The sequence below is a fragment of the Saccopteryx bilineata genome, chromosome 4 (assembly GCF_036850765.1).
Source record: "Saccopteryx bilineata isolate mSacBil1 chromosome 4, mSacBil1_pri_phased_curated, whole genome shotgun sequence".
Classification (NCBI taxonomy): Eukaryota; Metazoa; Chordata; class Mammalia; order Chiroptera; family Emballonuridae; genus Saccopteryx; species Saccopteryx bilineata.
The window spans coordinates 10,989,857-11,008,946 of NC_089493.1; the positions used below are offsets into that span (position 1 = coordinate 10,989,857).

At 41.0% G+C, this 19,090-nt stretch overlaps 1 protein-coding gene across 4 annotated transcripts in view; it reads right to left on the reverse strand.

Moving 5' to 3' along the window:
• UNC79 (unc-79 homolog, NALCN channel complex subunit) overlaps positions 1–19,090 on the reverse strand; it is a 246,226-nt gene that overhangs the window by 119,761 nt on the left and 107,375 nt on the right. For all 4 annotated transcript variants that reach the window (XM_066276137.1, XM_066276136.1, XM_066276135.1 and 1 more), the window contains 6 exons: positions 17,446–17,534; positions 16,790–16,830; positions 14,394–14,422; positions 9,711–9,940; positions 7,429–7,600; positions 5,437–5,667 (listed from right to left, as the gene is read on the reverse strand). In XM_066276137.1, the coding sequence (XP_066132234.1) occupies positions 5,437–5,667; positions 7,429–7,600; positions 9,711–9,940; positions 14,394–14,422; positions 16,790–16,830; positions 17,446–17,534 (792 nt within the window). The remainder of the gene's footprint in view (positions 1–5,436; positions 5,668–7,428; positions 7,601–9,710; positions 9,941–14,393; positions 14,423–16,789; positions 16,831–17,445; positions 17,535–19,090) is intronic.

Genomic DNA, 19,090 nt, shown 5'->3' on the forward strand with positions numbered 1-19,090 from the left:
TTACATAAAAGTTTTCTACAGGCTAGACAAGTTTTCCTCAACAAGACCGTACCACTGGGCTGAGCGGGGGTTCCACTAAGAAAAGAAGCTGAGGGTTCATGCTACTGCCGACCCAAGACCAAGCAGAACAAAGATTAATTACACGGGACTAAATGAAGCGATGAAGAAAGATGGTAATTGTTATGGAGTGTTTTTTTTGTTTGGATCATTGCTGGTTCTTTAATGTGCCATTTTCTAAATGCAAGGTTTCCCTTAAGGATCGCTAATTCACAACAATTTAGTAGATTATAGCTTTGTAAACGAAAGTGAAACAGGTCTTTTACTCCTTACCAGATCCCTCCAGAATTCAGAAACTCTTATTAAAAATTCTTGTGTTCATGGCAACAATAGTTGTATACATGAGTTCAATAAGAATCTGCTCTCCTTGCAACAGGACATAATTAAGGGGAAAAAATGGTTACAGTATTTTTTGCTTCATAAGACACACTTTTTTCCCTCCCGAAAGTGGAGGGGGAAATGCTCGTGCGCCTTATGGAGCGAAAAATACAGTATTTTATTAAATATTTTAACACACCATTTGGTTCAGATTTTTTTTTTCTTATTTTCCTCCTTAAAACCCTAGGTGTGTCTTATGGTCAAGTGTGTCTTATGGAATGAAAAATACGGTACATTACTAAGGCTTGGAATAGAATGTCATATTTGAGAATGATGTGCTTAGAATCAGGCATGCCGCACAATTTTAAGAAACTAAGTTTGACATTATGACTGAGGTTGAAAGTTTTAAAGACTAAAACAGTCCCTCTCTCTGACTCCATCGTGTTCCAGCCTGCCCAGTGCCCATAACCTGCTGGTTAGCAACGTCTGCTTAGTCCTGCACATGGATATTCTAATCAACAAAGGGATCTAACCTGTAGGCTAGGAGTTACCGAAGCGATCTCCCCACTTGAAACTACCTCCCTAAGGAAATAAAGAAGGTATGTACAAAAACAATGAATGTTTTTCAAAAGATTTATAGGAACCTCATGACTGGGACCGCAGCAACCCAAGTTTGTTGACCAAAAACAAAGAAGTTTCTGCACCCTCCTTGGACCCCTGCTGACATCCAGGACTGTGGTCAGCAGTTACCTTCTGACATCAAACCCCTCCCATTTCCCTTGACATAAAAGAAACCTGAATTCTGTACTTCCTCAAGATGATTCTTTAGGACTCTCGTCTGCCATCTTCTTGGCTTACTAGCTTTCCAACTAAAGTCACTCTCCTTGTCCCAACTCCTCGCCACTGGAGATACTGGCTATCAGGCAGTGAGCAGTTCAAGCTTCCGCTCGATCACAGAACTAAGTTTGAATATTATGCCAACATTACAGAGCCGTCCTGGAAAAACCAGCCTGATACCTGGCTTATGGGGTTCCCAGTCTACAGGCAAATAAAAAGGGCCACTTCCTGGCAGGTCCAGACAACTGAGGACATTGTGGGGACATCAGGAAAAAAGAAATTCACCCAAATCTATGGGTAATACAAATGAAGTGGGGTGACAAGTTCTTGGCTCGGCATCTGAACCTTGAGAACCTTTTGAAAGTCCAATCTAAGATTCTTTCTTCTTCTCTTTTCAATGTGAGATTATTTATAAAAGTTTCAGCACAGCAAACTCAAAGAAGCACTATGTGGTCAATTACCACTCTTACGGCACTTATATAAATAATCAGCCCCAATTTAATGAGACTAGACTTAGTTTATGAGCAAGGGTAATCTTAGATTATCTTCAGTCAAAATGCAGGTGATTAGAGAGGGGGACTTTATGTTTCAATGGAAAACTGTTACCTACCCTGTGCATCATCAGCTTCTGGTCCCGTTCATTGTCTTTCCACTATTCCTCACCTCTTTATAAACTAGATCCTGCTGTCTTTCGCATTTTGTCAGTAATTAATATTTCTAATTGTTCTCCTACCTTACTGACTTGGGTGTCACTAAGAACTGAAACCTGATACTTACTGAAAGTAGGTTGTCTTGTCCCAAAACCCTGTGAGCTGAAGGAGGACAATTTGATATAAACGTCAAAAGACTTGAGGCAGGCAGTTAAACAGACAAGCAGAGCAAGGACGACAGGTCAGGCACAGAAGGTCACCAGGGCAGAAAGCCCAAGGTGCCTAGCAACAGTCTGAACTGGGAAAACAAGGACTTCGCCCCCGGGGTAACCTTTCTTCCCCTAGTGTATCTCTAGTCCTGCAGTTTAGACCCCCTGACCTTCCATATTGCTGCTGGTCATGCTGGGCCGTGCCCTGGCCTTTCCTCCTCTGGCATGTTGCTGGTCATGTGAAGAGTCCCTTTGAGGAAGAACAAGGAGGCCAAAGAATGGCCCTTGCATGACCACTCCCTTAAGCATTAACCCCTTAACCCCTAGGAATAACATCTAAGCCTCAGTTGTGTTTCAGCTCCAGGCCCAGAAAAGCAGCAAAACCAGACCAGCAGTGCCATGGCTGACCTCAGGACCAGCTGCACTGACTAATGACCCCACCCCCTGCCACGGTACCAACCAATCAGTGGAGACCATGACCCTGGAACGTAACTGGAAAACTGATGAATGTTCTGTTGAGAAGCGCCCCTAACCCCCCAGGCTTTAAAACCCTCAGGGAAGGACCCAGTGCATCCTTTCTCCCTGTCCTGCTCTACTTCTCCCCAGGCGCCCTTCCTTTACCTGTCTCTCTCTCTCCTAAGGTCCTTCTTTTGCCTCTGTAACCTACTGTATTTCTTGAACCCATTTCTTCTGCAGCTCACTTCTTCCACCTCTATGACTTTCTAAATAAACTTTCTCTTTCAGTTTGATTCTTGGCTCTGATTCTTTCTTAGCCAGAATTCAAGTAGCAAGGATGCTGAACCAACATCCGGTCCAGCTTCACTGGTCTAACACCTGGTGCCATGTTCACTGCCAACAGACTCACTGCAGTAACAGTTTTTGGGGGGTTTTTTACTTTTTTTTTTTTTTTTACAGAGACAGAGAGAGAGTCAGAGAGAGGGATAGACAGGGACAGACAGACAGGAACGGAGAGAGATGAGAAGCATCAATCACCAGTTTTTCATTGTGACACCTTAGCTGTTCATTGATTGCTTTCTCATATGTGCCTTGACCGTGGGCCTTCAGCAGACCGAGTAACCCCTTGCTCAAGCCAGCAACCTTAGGTCCAAGCTGGTGAGCTTTTCGCTCAAACCAGATGAGCCCGCGCTCAAGCTGGCAACCTCGGGGTCTCGAACCTGGGTCCTCCACATCCAGTCCGACACTCCATCCACTGCGCCACCGCCTGGTCAGGGAGCAGCAACAGTTTATGAATGCAGAAAGGTTACCAAACACCCGCATCCTCCGTGCTTGGCTCCAGGAAATAACCATGACTGTGTCACTGATATTCTCACTCCATCATCTAAAGATGCTTTGAGCCCAACACCTAGAAATCTGCTTGAATGGCTGCTCCCTGGGCTCAGACACTAGGTTTATAGTCCACTCAAACCATTAATCTTTATTTTTCTTCCTGTGTCCTTGTTCTAATCTCTTCTTTTTTCCTGCTTTGCTGATTGCTTAGCTTGTAGTACCTAACCCAAATCTTCTCTCCACAGCAATCAACCTAGTTTCTTCTCTGTGTGCAACTGCTAGGGAAGTTTTGGATGGGAGATATGTGGAGACCCACTCACACCCCTGGAGTTGGTACAAAGATTATTTTAAAGTGATAACATTTGAGCCAGAGAAGATGCAGAAAGGAAACATATCCAAACCTCCCTTATCTGACTACAGCAGAGCCGCCAGGAGATATAAACCACTGCAAAGGGAGCTGCCTGTGAATTCAGCTGCCCTTGGGACACACAACCCAGAGCCATTAGCATCAAAAAGCCCAAAAGAACTTTCATATCTTCCCATTCAAGTACTAAAAACCTTATATCTATGGGCATTGAGAGAGGTACTCATTTCTGAGAGCAGTAAACTTTCTCTTTTTTCTTGTTAATGTTTGTTGTCCTCAACCACTGAACCTAAGTTAGTTTTTCTCCCAACATAGTCATTTCTTATCTTCCAGAGTCAGATCACACCAGCCCTTTACTATTCAGAAAGAATTGACAGAAAACATAGCAATGCAGTCAAAGAATGACAGGAAATGGGGAATTTTCATTATGCAAAAATCCAATTTTATGTGTGAGTCAGTAGGTGGCACCAAAGAAGAAAGAAGTGTATTTTGATAAATGTGCAGAACACTTGAGTCCTGAAAATCTAATAAAAGCTACACCTTGGGATGGTGTATATTCCATTTTATTCTTAAATGTCTTATTTAAACTGAAAATTGCCTCAAGACCTGACTGAAGAAAAAAAAAGCACGCATATTATAAAAAACCTTAAAAAATAGCTTGAAAAAATTTCATACATTGCTGTTGAAAACAAATTCTGGGTTAGACATAAATTATATTGTAGTCAAGAAATATAGTCTTCTCCGCCATACATCTGAAACCTGAGATCCAGGATAAGTACAGAGAAATTTATCCTATAAGCCAAAGAAAAAAACAAAAACGGTTTGGGCAACTGTTAAACCTTTTTGGCATTCCAACCGTGCTGGCAGTGACTTCTACCATTCATCTCCAGAAATATATGTGAAACCACAGAAATTGCCCATAGCAAATGTTAGCCACAGACTGTAGACCAGAAAAGGACTGAGCTCCAGCAACCTCCTTCCCTCCCTCCCCCCTCCCTTTCTTTCCTTCCTCTCCTCCTTCCTCCCTCTCTTCCTTCCTTCCTTTCTTCCTTCTTTCCTTCTTTCTTTCTTTCTTTCCTTTTAATTAAGCAAGAGGCAGGGAGGCAAAGAGACAGACTCCCGCATGCGCCCCAGCCAGGACCAACCCGGCAAGCCCCCTACAGGACGATGCTCTGTCCAACTGGGGCTGCTGCTCTGTTGCTCAGCAACTGAGCTATTTCAATGCCTGAGGCAGGCCATGGAGCCATCCTCAGTACCAACTTGCTCCAACCACTCGAGCCATGGCTACAGGAGAGAGAGAGAGAGAGAAAGAGAGAGAGAGAGAGAAGGGGGAGGGGTCGAGAAGCAAATGGTTGCTTCTCCTATGTGCCCTGCACAGAAATCAAACTCAGGACTTTCACACGCTGGGCTGATGCTCTACTGCTGAGCCAATCAGACAGAGCCATGCTTATTTCTTAATAGAAATATTCATCAATGTCAAGAAAGAATATTCCCTTAACTTTTTATATATATTACCTCCTACATTCATCTTCTACACTGCCACATCCCAAACCAACATCAAAGCAGGACATTACCTAAAATGTACAGATTAAACTAAACTCATTTAGCTGCACTGACTAAATACAAAGAGATCTTCCTCTTCTACAGACACTGATAACACTCTATTGGCTTCTCCCCCCATTCCAGCCAGGCCACGCTGGAGGCCTCCGCTTACCCTGGCAAATTCCATTGGTTTGGGAAGAAGGCACATGACCATAACATCGAAGCGAACATCACATACTGTCTTCAACCACTTGGTGACAAACTGAGGTTTCAGTTTTTCCACCAAACTCCCAACTTCATCATCCATCATATATGCTGTGGAGTGAAACCACTGGAACACCATGGCCACCAGCCTGGCCAAGCTTTCCGTAGGTGTGTTCTCGCTGGGTGTGCAGAGGCTCACCTGGAAATAGACACATTCGACTGCATCAGCCTCCATCCATCTCCACAGAATTATTACACACTCATTCAAAAGCAAAAAACCCACAACAAACAAACAAAAACCACAAAGATATCCTAGATAATCTATTTGAAATGGGCAGGTTTCTAAATGATGATCACCTATCTTAGAAACTATGTCTCTCTCTACAAGAAGAGATGGATTGCAACAATCACTTCCCCTTAAGATTGGACCTTCCCATAAGCCTTTTCTCCTGTAAGAAATATATTACATAATCTGCACTAGACAGATACTTTTATAAGATTAAACCTATAAAATGAAATTTCATAAATATCTTCAGTGAAAAGATAACTATATATATTTCGGTTCTAACATGATCAGATTTAACTGAGAACTGCCATCAATAATAATTCAGGAATGTTAGAGCCCCCCAAATTCACCACATTATAAATAGATGTTTTAAAACAGCTTATCATTCAGTCATTCAGTCATTCATTCTGAAATCAACTTTTATGAAGCAGTGGAGTAGAGTTCAGGAATATAAAAAATAAACAGAACCTATCCTTGCCTTCAAAGAGTTCACCAGAGTAGTCACTGTGTCATTAGATAGCAAGTTGTAGGAATAAGACATGGAAAATCAACAATTAAATCCCAATTTTTAAAAAATGGTTTTTTCAGGTAACCATGTGAAAGTATAAATGAGACGTATCATATGGAGACCTAATTCATGCCTCCGATGGGCAGAAACAAGTCTGCTTCTCCGCAGAACTAGCAAATCCAGCTTGCTTGAAGCTTTAGAGCTGTATGATCTTTACTGAATGAATGTTGCGGCTGAATCCGTCAATACCAAACAAACTCCTTGTGTTAGTTTGGCCATAAATTTTTTTGGCTATAGGCAGACTTGCAATAAATGCAAAAAAGAAAAAAAAAATCTCCATAGAGACAGAACTTTCAAGAAAAATTTCATGTACGTAAGCAAAAAGATGTGAGTGGTCTGTAAATCATATTGAATCCAGTATTTCATGCTATGCATTAGCTCTTTTCCTATTTGTTTCCTGTCAAAAGGTGCAGTTTAAACAGTCTAGAGCCTGGCACGGTAGGTAGGTTCAACACATGGCTATTCATCAGAATCAAGTAGAAAGCTTTTTAAAAGTTCCCAAGGATCTAGAGTGAAATCTGGGCATTGCCATTTCTTTAAAAAAAAAACCTCCCCAGGCAAATCTAACGTGCAGCCCAAGGTTGGGAGCCATTGTTCTATAGGGTCCCATTGCTAAGGTCAGTTTTTCACTGTTTAATATAAAAGCTCTTTAAAAAGAAAGCAGAGGCCCTGGCCGGTTGGCTCAGCGGTAGAGCGTCGGTCTGGCGTGCGGGGGACCCGGGTTCGATTCCCGACCAGGGCACATAGGAGAAGCGCCCATTTGTTTCTCCACCCCCCCCCCTTCCTCTCTGTCTCTCTCTTCCCCTCCTGCAGCCAAGGCTCCATTGGAGCAAAGATGGCCTGGGCGCTGGGGATGGCTCCTTGGCTTCTGCCCCAGGCGCTAGAGTGGCTCTGGTCGCGGCAGAGTGACGCCCCCTGGTGGGCAGAGCATCGCCCCTGGTGGGAGCATGCGGGAGTCTGTCTGACTGTCTCTCCCGGTTTCCAGCTTCAGAAAAATACAAAAAATAAATAAATAAAAATAAAAAAAAGAAAGCAGATATCCCTCATGGATGGAACGCTGGATTGAGAAACAAGAAAGGAGAGAACGGTCAACTTCTTTCTCTTACTAAGAACCATATTCCAAATTGACTGAGGAGCCGCTGGTCGTGTTTGTCATCGTCCTTGTTATCAAAGTCAGCGTTCTCCAGGGAGTGGTGGGAGGAGGAGAGGCCCAGCTGCCGCCGGCGGTTCAGCTCGTGCTCCCGCTGCTCAGCGTGGAACTCAGCTTCTTTCAACAAGCTGCCAACAGAGGAAATTTTAAGTTAGAAGACTATCGAAAAATACATGCTAGATGGTGACCTCTTCAGGGCAATGACTCCATGAGGACCCAAGCATCTTTCCGAATGGCTGGAATTACTCCAGGAAGCCTAATTTCATTTCCTTACTATTTGAGACTCCATCCTCACTTTGAAGATGAACAAAAGGCACAAAGAGGCTACTCCCTCCAATCGATTAGAATCAAGCGGAACTGATGTCTTCCTGCTTCCGGTTCACCACCTACTCCACTAGAGAAGTCAGTGCTTCCCCTATATCTAACATGAGGTTATGTGGACATCAAATATACTGCTCACAAAAAATTAGTAGGAGATATTTCAAAATGAACATAAAGCAATAAAAAAAAGCATTTTTTTTATTATTAAACAAGAACACCAGAAAAGCAAACGACAAGTCAAAGAAAGTTGTTCAATTATGCAAATGAGATGCAAAACCAAATTTTATTTCATTGGTTTCTAAAAATGCACTGTACAAAAGGCTGGAAGGACTGGACATCTGCGTGTCCCTGATCCCCTCATTTTTGTGAGCAGTGTATATGACACAAGGAGAGATGAGGAACTTGTACGCCAAGAAAAAATATTCAATATCCAGTATTCAAAAATCTGAAAGTGAGAAAATGAGCACCAAGGACTCCCTTCACAATTTGCTAAACAAAGGATGGTTTTCAAAATAACACTCAGTATTGGCAAGTGTGTAGCAAAAACTAGCAATGTCATATAATGCTGTTGGCATTATAAATTCATATACACACTTTAGAAGCAGTTTGGTAATGTACCAAAGCCATTAAAATATTCATACCCTTTGACCCAAACAACCACATCTGGTCATCTACCCTAAGAAAATAAAAAACACAGAAACAGCACTATACACAAAAATACTTATCACTTGTTTATAATAGTAAAAAAAAATGAGAAGCATTCTAAATATTTAATGGTAGAAATAATAATCTAGATAAATAGGTATTATGTATCCACTAGAAATGATAAATATTGAGGCAATACAACAACACAGAAAAGAGCTAATGGTGTATAATGTTTTATCAAAAAGAACTGTGGCTACACTCTGATTACAGTTATATAAATAAAGCACGCATTTGAATAAAACTAAAAGACCATGTGCAAAACAGATGATGATGAGAGCATCATGGTTGACTTTTTTTTTTCTATTTCCAAATTTCTGTGATGTTTTACTTGACAAACATGTGTCAGCTGCTGAGATGAGAGAAACAGAAAAAAACTTAGTCCTTATCCTTAAAACTTACATTCCAATATATTTAATTTTTAAAAATCTTGCCTTAGTGAATATTATACAAAAAGAGGACAAGTCTAGACATTACCATTTCTATAGCTCCTTTCTTTGTCATGTGACAGAAGAAGAAAAACCCAAGAACCTGCAGGATTGGCACCTAGCTTACTCCACAGCCTTCTGGTTGACCTCAGTACTGTACTAAATTACCCAGAGTTCTCCCCCACTTCGCTGCTGTCAGTCAAGTTCCCCTATCCCCACCCTTCACTCTCATTGGTGTCCCCACTTCATTCCCGACCCATGGCTGCCCCATCGTTGTGCTCACCATACTGGATCACAATTACACGGAGCACAACCACGTGCTTCTGTTTCATGCCTCCCATGGGCAGAAACAAGTCTGCTTCTCTGCAGAACTAGCAAATTCAGCTTGCTTGAAACCTTAGAGCTGTTATGTTTGATCTTTACTAAATGAATGTTGCTGCTGAATCCGTCAATACCAAACAAACTCCTTGTGTTAGTATGGCCATAAATTTTTTTGGCTATAGGCAGACTTACAATAAATGCAAAAAAGAAAAAATCTCCACAGAGACCTGAGGACAGAGACTATATTTTATTCTCTTCTGCCTCTCAAGTGCCTACCACATGCCTGGCACATAACTGGCAGTTGATAAAAATGTTGAATGAATGAATTTAAAACACCATCACTGAAACGCTGTGCTGGGCTGAGAGTGCTTGAGGTTCTATTGAATTTACACATCTCAATGCCAGAAGGGTGGCTCAAAGCCAGGGCGGTGTTTTCAGAGCGAGCGACTGACAGAGTGCCCGCTACCTAATCACGGCCTCCACGGCGCAGACGAGCTCCTCGGCGCCGCACTCCCGGGTGTTGATGGGTGGAGGGGAGGTCTGGTAAAGGTGGGTCTCCGATGCGGCCCCCACTTCATTACTGTGGTGATTCGAGTGACATCTTTTGCAGTACCGGACAGGCCTGTTTCCATGACGACCGCAGCACCCTGCCGAAAAGCAGGTGACGACTGCTCTTCTAACGTGGGAACTGCAGTTCTAGACGCAAAGGGAGGGGGGGAAAAGTGAAATCAATGAAAATCAATCGCCGAGGCAAATGTGGCTAAGAATGGGAAGGAATGGAAACTTCAGGGGCCACTGAAAATGGCGACTTGTTTCCCAACGGCCACTAGACGCCAAAATGCAGGCCATCGCTAACCAGTGAGATTTCAGCCATGGTTGGAAATAAAGGTGAGAAGCGGTTTCTATCAGTGTGAGTGGTAGAGACAGTCTAAGTGTGAATGGAACTGTGGAGAAAAGCCCTCTGTAAAGTCCCCTCAGTTGTGGGTGCTGGGAGGCTCTCTCCATGATTTTGTGTGTTTCAAGAGTTTTCAGGAAAATACAAAGAAAAACATCAAAACCATGGTCCAGAGAGAGCACATCACAGCACATCAACATAGAAAAAGGAATAATTTTGACTCCCAGGTCCCCTGACCAGGGATCAAACCCGTAATCTTGGGTATCAAGACAATGCTCTAACCAACTGAACTACGCAGCCAGGGCTCCAAATTATTTTATCCACTCGTAAAAGAGCAAATATCCACAGCAGCTCATCTGTCCTTGCTGCTCTGAAGGACAGGGAGGGAGTTGTACCACGTTGAGCTGATGCACCCAAAGCCGGACTGTCCAGTAGCACCAGGACTTTCTGTCAAGACCTTAAGAATATGTCATTGACACCACGGTAACACATCCCAATGCAGCAGACACCATTCACCGTTGAGAGCAGTTTATCCTTCCTCCGGGAAGAAAGCCAAAGATGAAGTGACAGACACGAAACATGTGGAGCAGCATAAGATCCCCAAACTCAGGGGGCCATTGTCAGGTAGGCACTGACCAGAGGCAGAGGGGCAGGTCAGCATCCCCAAGAAGCGATTCAAGCAGTGTCAGGACACCCCCTGGCTTCTCCCAAAAATGTGCCCAAGCCTGTTAGACATGCCACCACACACTCAATGTCTTGTCTCCAGACGGCTTTCCAGTCTTTCAAGAGAGCTCAAAATGATGTGAGACCTTGAGGGGATACAGTATTCTAAGCCATTACAAACTCAGAGCCGGGTGGAGATGTGAGAATCCTCCGTGACAGCGACTGTGGAGAGACAGAAGAAGAACGGAGGCCGGCACAAAACCTACATCAAGACATGGGCAATGAATGTACTGAGCTGTCGTTCTGAACGGCCATTTCAAAATAAGGCTTGTTCCACTTCTATTTTAGTAGAGAGGCTCTGGATTTTAGTGTTGGGAGACCTCAATTTCTGAAAAGCATAGAGCAAACAAATCATAAAAGCAAGTTAAAATGTTTATAATATTTTTTAATTAATTTTTAAAAATTATTTGTTAAAATTCAGTGTCTCTCTGCTGCATGTGTGCCCAGTTCTTCTTCGGCACACAGTTCGGCCCTGACCTCTCCAATGGGCTACTTTCCCTGCTTCGTGCCCTTCCTTTCTCCTTCACACACTAAATGCCATGCTGGAAGCTCAGGAATTTTTATTGGTTGGGCTTCTGCTCGCTCACCAAACCAATACCACACCACTAGCAGCGTGGGTCTATCCAAGTTTATCCTCAGTGTTTACTTCTTCCTTTTGTTCTCCTGGATTCCTACTGGTATATAAACAATAGGATGTGGATATGGGTTTAGTGGGTAGTTATTTCCTATAATAAAGTACTGAAGTTTAAAGGCTGCAATTTCCCATCCTTTCTTCTGGTCACCAACTGTTTACATTCTTCCCCCGTGCAAATTCCTGACCGGAGGTCCAAGGTCATCCCATCTAAATGAAGTCCAGCTGCCAAATGAAGTCCAACGCTTTGGCTTTGGTTCCTCAGCTATGCCTTCTTGAATCTATGCCTTGAATCTAGATGCCTTTGTGGCTATTTCAAGCAACAGAGTAAGGCACATGTGACACTTAGGTGACTCCCAAGGCCAGGCCATAAAAAGCCACGCAGCTTCCACCTGACAGTGTTGGAACATTCTCTCTTCAGAAGCTGCCTCAGCAGCACACTGTGCTTAGAACTCTGCCATGGCCTAGCCCCACGGAGAAGCAATGTGTAAGTCCCTCATCAACAGTTCTGGCCAAATTCAGTGCTCAAGTCACCCCATCCCAAAGCCCAAACATATCATCTAGAAGCGTGTAGGTCATTTCAGGCTTCGGGTATTCAAGTCTTCCCAGATGAGGCCGCAAACATCACGAAGCAGAGACAGGCTGTGCACGGGGCCCTGTCCAAATCCTTGACCTGCAGAATCTGTGAGCGTAATTAAATTGTTGTTGTTTTCTGTTGCTACATCATTAATGACTTCTTCTGCAGTCGCTGGCTGTATGACGTATATTAGAATCTGGAAAACCAACTAAAAGTCAACCTGCTTGATCACCACGTGCCATCAATTCTAAATAATATCAGCAGTAGAAGACTTTGTCCCAAAATAACATTTGGTACATCAAAGTTCTAAACAATTGTTGTGGTTCCTACTAGGTTTTAATAATATATTTATGACACACAGGGTAGTCTTCAACCCGTGTGGAGTCATCCTTATGCATGCATTTATAAGTAAACTAGGGAAATTTCTCTTAGATTTAGTTCAGTTGGGCATGGTGTTCCAATGTTCACTCGGCCACTTTGTGTCATTTCCTGCTTTAAATGCTAACATAAATAAATTACTCCAGGTGGCCTTATAGAACAACATAATTGAAATACATCAAGGTCTATCTGTTATCTTTATAATCTTGATGATCATTTCAAACCTACTGTTCAAATGTAGGAACATGTAATACCACAAGTACAATCGTGCCCAAAGCAAGCTCAAACAATTCTGAACTATTATGAACTCAATAAAAGTTCTCCAAAATAATGTTCATATGAAATATAATGCTTATTAAAGAATAAGTAATAAAAATGTGCTACTTCGAAGCTTATTACTAAAAATAATTGTATATATAAAGGAGGGAAGAGTTAAAAAAAATTATCCAATCTGGGTGTCCAATATATTAGGTATTTGACTAAATACCAGAACATGCTGATGTACAAAAGAGAACTTTCTCATCCTAGTCTCTCCAGCCTCCAAAAGATTCTCCAAAGAGCAGTGACCAGAAGAGATGCAGATCACAAGATAACAGACTTTAAGCCTGAAGCCATGAATGCATAAGATATTTGAAGGTCTTGCAGGGTGGTGAGAGTATTTTGCATCCGGAGAGAATGGAAGTACTAACGTCCAGGGGGTAGGCCGTGGTGGATTAAATATGACCACAAAATCCTTGCCGCTGCATAAAGGGGAGGAGTCTATTTTCCCCACTCCCTGAAACAGGGCTGGCTTCGGGACCTTCTTTGACGAATTAAATGGCAACAGAAGTAATGCCGCGCAACTTCTGGGTTTCAGTCTCCAAAGGCCGTTCAGCCTCCTCTCTCATTCTCCCAGAACACTGCTGCCACATGACCGAACCCAGTCTAGTCTCCTGGATGATGAGAACCTAATGGAAAGAGGGAGCGCTAGACACCCCAGTCACCCCAACCATCCCGGCCATCCCAGCGGAAGCCAGCCAGGGGAGTGAGGTCATCTAGGACCAGCTAGTCCCCAGCCGACTCACCAACTCACCGACAGATGCAAACACATGAGTAAGCCTACAGGGGTTTATCAAAAGACGCATCATTGAGCATAAGCCAAATTGCCAATCCACAGAATTGTGACCAAATAAATGTTTGTTGTTATAAGTCACCAGATTTTAGGATGGTTTATTATGTGGTGATAGCTAACTGGAACAGCCCCCCAAAGGTACCCGTTCATGACTAACTCCTAAGGAGTTTAAATGACCTGTGCATGGTCTCATAGGTAAATAGAAATAGAGCTGGCCAGAACCCAAGTGTCTCAACCAACAAACCCAGAGTTCTTTATATGATACTGTACTACCTTCCCTTGTACTTTTCCACTACAACAACAAAAAAGGTGGATATGGCTTAGGGAAACTAGCATGAACGGTGGCTAAAGGAAAACTGAAGGAGGAATCTTTAGAGATACAATTCAACTTACATATAAATGAATCATTTCTATATATGGTTGATCTGAGTATGTTTTAACACATTTATTAGACAATTTGCACTCCACTTCAAAACAATAAAGATGTTTAGCATACAAGATACATCATTTATCAAAGTTAAGTTGCACATATTACATTCTCATTCAAATCTTTTTGTAATTAGACTTTAATCCAGGAAGCATGTAGCTTTTATTTCAGATTACTTGTCAAAAACATTTGTGCATAAGATGGGTGAGCAAAAGCAGAAATGGAAATAGAGACCATTGGACATAGCAACCTTGCATGCTAAATTATTTCTTTTCCCCTTCACAAATACAGTGAGTGACATGTACGTACTGGGAAACCATGGTGCAGAAATGAGGCAGATGTCAATGAATGAATTTACATACAAACACAGCAAATCATGCCCCACCACACAGATGGTTTGCTCTTACCTTCTTCTGACATATAGCAGATATTTCAGCTGTAAGGGGAAGGTACACAAAATATCAACAAAGAAAGAGAGCCCATTTTCAATAAGGGCAGCCAAGAAGAAGAGTAAACACAAGTTTTGTAATACAAACTCTAGACTTGGCCAAAACAGCTTCTTGGTTATCTCATGAATTATCATCTACTTAGTTTAAGGAGGTTAAAAAACATCTGCATGCTGCAAATACTTCACCTATTCTTATAAGGAATTCAAACTTCTTGGACATGACTTAGACCTCAGATTATGTTAGAGCCAAATAACTTTAATCTCACCTCTTCATTGGACAGAAAACAAAATTGAGGGTCACTATGGTTATGTGACTGCTACAGGACAACACAGGCTATCAATAGTAGAGGCAGATCTACCACTCTGTCTGTGAATTCCCTCCTTACTGCTGTTCCATTATACAGTGACACTGAGTTGATGTGTATATTTAGAGCTTCACCATGGAGATGACTTACTCTATCAAAACTGTAGAAAAACCTTACTAACTTCAATTACTTGAACTTGAGCTATCAATTTCTATCGGTCCTTAGCTAGTGTAAAACCAGCTGCCTGCTTATTTAAGAGAGAGCAATTTTCAAACCCATTGATTGGCCGATTGGAGTAAAGCTGTCAAACTACTATCTACTTCAGGACTGAGTATAATGAATAGACAGGAAGTCTTTTGATTGGGCATACAAAATTGATGCTTGAGAGTATTTAAAAATTATTTTTCCAAAAACATGTTAACATTTCCCTTGAAATAGTACTGCATTTTTCGCTCCATAAGATGCACTTTTTTCCCCCAAAAGTGGAAGGAAAAATGCCCGTGCGTCTTATGGAGCAAAAAATATGGTATTTTATTAAATATTTTAACACATCATTTGGTTCAGAATTTTTTTTCTTATTTTCCTCCTTAAAACCCTAGGTGTGTCTTATGGTCAGGTGCGTCTTATAGAGCGAAAAATACGGTTAGTGTTCAAAAAACTGGACTGAACTATTACAGTACAGTCTATCAGTAGATGCTAAATCAGTGAAATTTACAATTCCGTTTTTAAAACTGCTTCTGTAGCATTAGGTTATTTAACAGTTTGAGATCTTAAAGTTTATCTTAGTTTGTTTGGTTTAGTCACATCTCTAGATAAATAATAAAAAGTTATTGTCAATTTTCTTCCAAAGATGAATATCATCTGGAGATGATGACCAGAATTCAGAATGATTTCTGACATTTAAAATGTAGTTTAGGACCTGGCTATGGGTTTTCCTTCAGAGTACTGGAACTTAACTAACAATGTAGCCTAATTAAGGGGGAGGAGAGTTACCCTTACTCATACAAGCCCAAATTTTTTCACAGATATTCCTTTTTCTTTCCTTTTTATGGAATCTATTGGGGTGACACTGGTTACAGATATTCTTATTTAAATTTTCATAGTATCTCTGAAGAACTCAGAGTCTGACATTATTGATCCATTTTACAGATGGAGTGCACTCACTAATTTATTTCCTAAGGATGAAATGACCTTATAAGAAAACTTAGACTACAAAGAAATAGTGTAATTACCATCAAGCAAAGGCCTTAAGTGAAAAAGAAAAAAAAGTTCACAGAATTTAGTTCACTAAGGTTTTTATATTTCTTTTTTTAAATGAGGCCTTTCATCATCTCTTTCTGAAGTCACATGCCAAGTCACTCCTGGGTGGCTGATCTGGCGTCAGTCTGCTCCCAGCCTTTTCCACCTGACATCTTTCCTTCGCTTTCCAGTATTTTTCCTGGTCATTTCAGTCTCCCGTTAGGTGGATGGAATGTCTGCCCCCCTGTGCATAGGAGAATACTACCTTATCTAGCTGATCTGTCAACTTGCTGGGCATAGGTTTCAGACCTCTAACAAACTAAAAGGATTACAATCTCGTTTCCTCGTTAAGATGGGTCAGACATGCTTTATCCTCATCTTACTGTTGGGGAGACTAAGTCTCAGAGTTTGATTAAGTGATTTCCCCCAAAAACACAGAGCTAGTAACAGTAGCAGGAGAAAGTGCAGTTATTCAGTGTTCTTCCTGCTGATGATGTTCCTTACTGCTTTTCTGACCTGGCACAGCAAGGTCATTGCCAACACCATTATCTACAGAAAACCCCCTACGACCTAATTCAGGAGGGCTTTAACCATACAGAATCCTAATTCCAACATCTCCCCTTAACTTGGGTAGAAGTGATACCTCTTCCCTCATTATTAAACATGAGGGTATATTATAAGCAATGAATATTCATAGAATATAATACTTCAGTTACTGTCTTTGTTAAATAAAATAGTACAAAAGGAGACAAATCAACCATGCCATTAGTCACCATTACTCAGGATTCATTCTTTCTGAAGTAAACCATACCTTGCGGCAGAAGAACATCAATCAACCATTCACTGTGGTCCCTGTGAAGAAAAGTAAATTTCATTTTTGAGCTTCTTAGCAATATTACCCTTACACATGAATGCTTATAAGCTGCATGCTATTGCTAAAAGGCTTTTAATGGAAAGAAAGGGTAATTAAGAGCATTATCATAATAAACTTTTTAAATGTCTAATGCATTCCAGCTAAATTATAAATTAAAGGCATTTCATCATAGGCAGTTAACTTTAAATGACACTTTCCCAGATACTAATTAAGCCAACCAAAATGATTTGTACAAAGCTGAGTGTTATCCTGTGAAACTAACAAGCAAAGAGAACTCATGAATTTTATGTCATGTTTGAAAAACCACTTTTATTTTTCTCTGTGGCCTTTTTCACAGGATCACTAGAAAACTGGAGCTGCTTTAGGAAGTGGAATTGCTTTCTCTTGTCACATGGAGAGAACTATTGCAACTTTTCAAAGCTGTAATCTTTCAAATGAAAGTTTGTTCTATATTAAATATCTGACAAAGTAACCTTCAAGAAGCAGAGAGGTCAATAGGATATATGGGTATGTAACCAATGTAAGTCCATGTGATTGTTCGTATCTTCTCATTGTTGCTCTACTTCCTTTTCTTTGAGGACGCTTATACCTACCCTGCAATCCTCTGACTGCATTCTTCACAGAGGTACAATGGGGGTGGTTTGTCACCCAAAGCTACTGACAGGGAAGGTTCTATACACATCTGAAACACATGAAAAGACAGAATGAACTCTCCTGTCCTATTTATCACATTGCTGATATTATGAGCACAAATATTTCAATAATGACAGATTTTCTAAACAAAGTGGAATGGATATTTTCAGTAAAACCCATTCGACCTATAACTGCTTTCCCTGCACTGGCCCACGAGTCCACACAGTTGAGTTAAATGTGACTACTGTGGTTTTTTCATTTCTCCTGTTCTTTGTTATTCAAGAATATCAAGAAGTCTACCTTCATTCCACAGAGATTAAAAAATCATCTTCTTCAATGGCTGCTCAAATTGCTTCTATATTACTCATACAGTAATTCCTTCTCTAAAGTGATAAACATAGTATCGCTCTTTAAGAAAAGGAAAACAGATTATTAAAATCATAACTGTTACCAAATGCTGGCAGTAGAGATTTTTTTGTTTGTTTGTTTGTTTGTTTGTTTGTTTGTTTGTTTTTTGCTTTTGCTTAAGATAAAACACATTCAGTAACGTAGCTTTAAATCTAACATTGAGTGATTCACTTTTCTCACTCTGGATTCTATGTTCTATATTAATCATCCAATGTTCCATTGCCAGGTGTGTTTTTTTTCCTTCCACACATAACCCGTAGTTTATTTGTCCTTGCTGTGCGCTTTTCAGTTTGGGATTACTCATGGCTGAGTTCTCGTTAGCCTGCGCACAGAGATGAAAAGTGTTCGTTTTACAGTTGACCATCAAGACATTTCAAATATCTGAATGTTTTAGGTCAAGTGAACAAAACATTCACACGACAAGCTGAATTTTGTGTTTTGCATCAGTTTAAGTTCCTATGACTTCCCAAAGTCCCTTTGAATTCTGTTCCTGCCTTTCAAGAAATACTCAATCTAGTCTATAGCCAATTATGTGTTAATATGCCACAAATTCTTCAGGAAGATCCCTCTGCCTTTTTCTTTTTTAATCATTTTTACTGAGTTGAAGGTGGAAAATAAACCAAACTATAAGCCAAGCAAGCCTGTGGTTCAAAGCTAAAACCCGGAGGGCTTTCAATGATTGGGGAAACAAGAGTTAAAATTCCTAAATTTAAATAATTATACCATCAAAATCTGTCAATTATATATTTCTTGATGCTAACGACCTAGTGTGAAAAATTTCCTTACATAACTTTCATGCGTCCTTTCATGCAATAGACAACTACTTTTTGGCATGTCAAATCATGGATCGGCTAGTGGTCAGAGAGTAAATATTTCTGTAAATGGTCAGAGAATAAGTATTTCCGGCTCTGTGGGCCATGCGTTTGTTCTCTGTCACGACTACCCAGCCCTGCTATTGTAGCAAGACTGCAACCATCAACAATACACAGCAAATAAATAGACCTTTATTTACAAAAACGGGTAGTAGTCCAGATTGGGCTGTGCACCACAGTTTGCTGACTCTTACATTACTTATCAGGGCTCCAAAGAATCTCATACAGTGATTTTCAAATAGAATCAAGTGAAACCAGAAGCAGAGTATGATATAATAAACTATAAATTCCAACATATTTTCATTGTGAATCCTATCATAAGCCT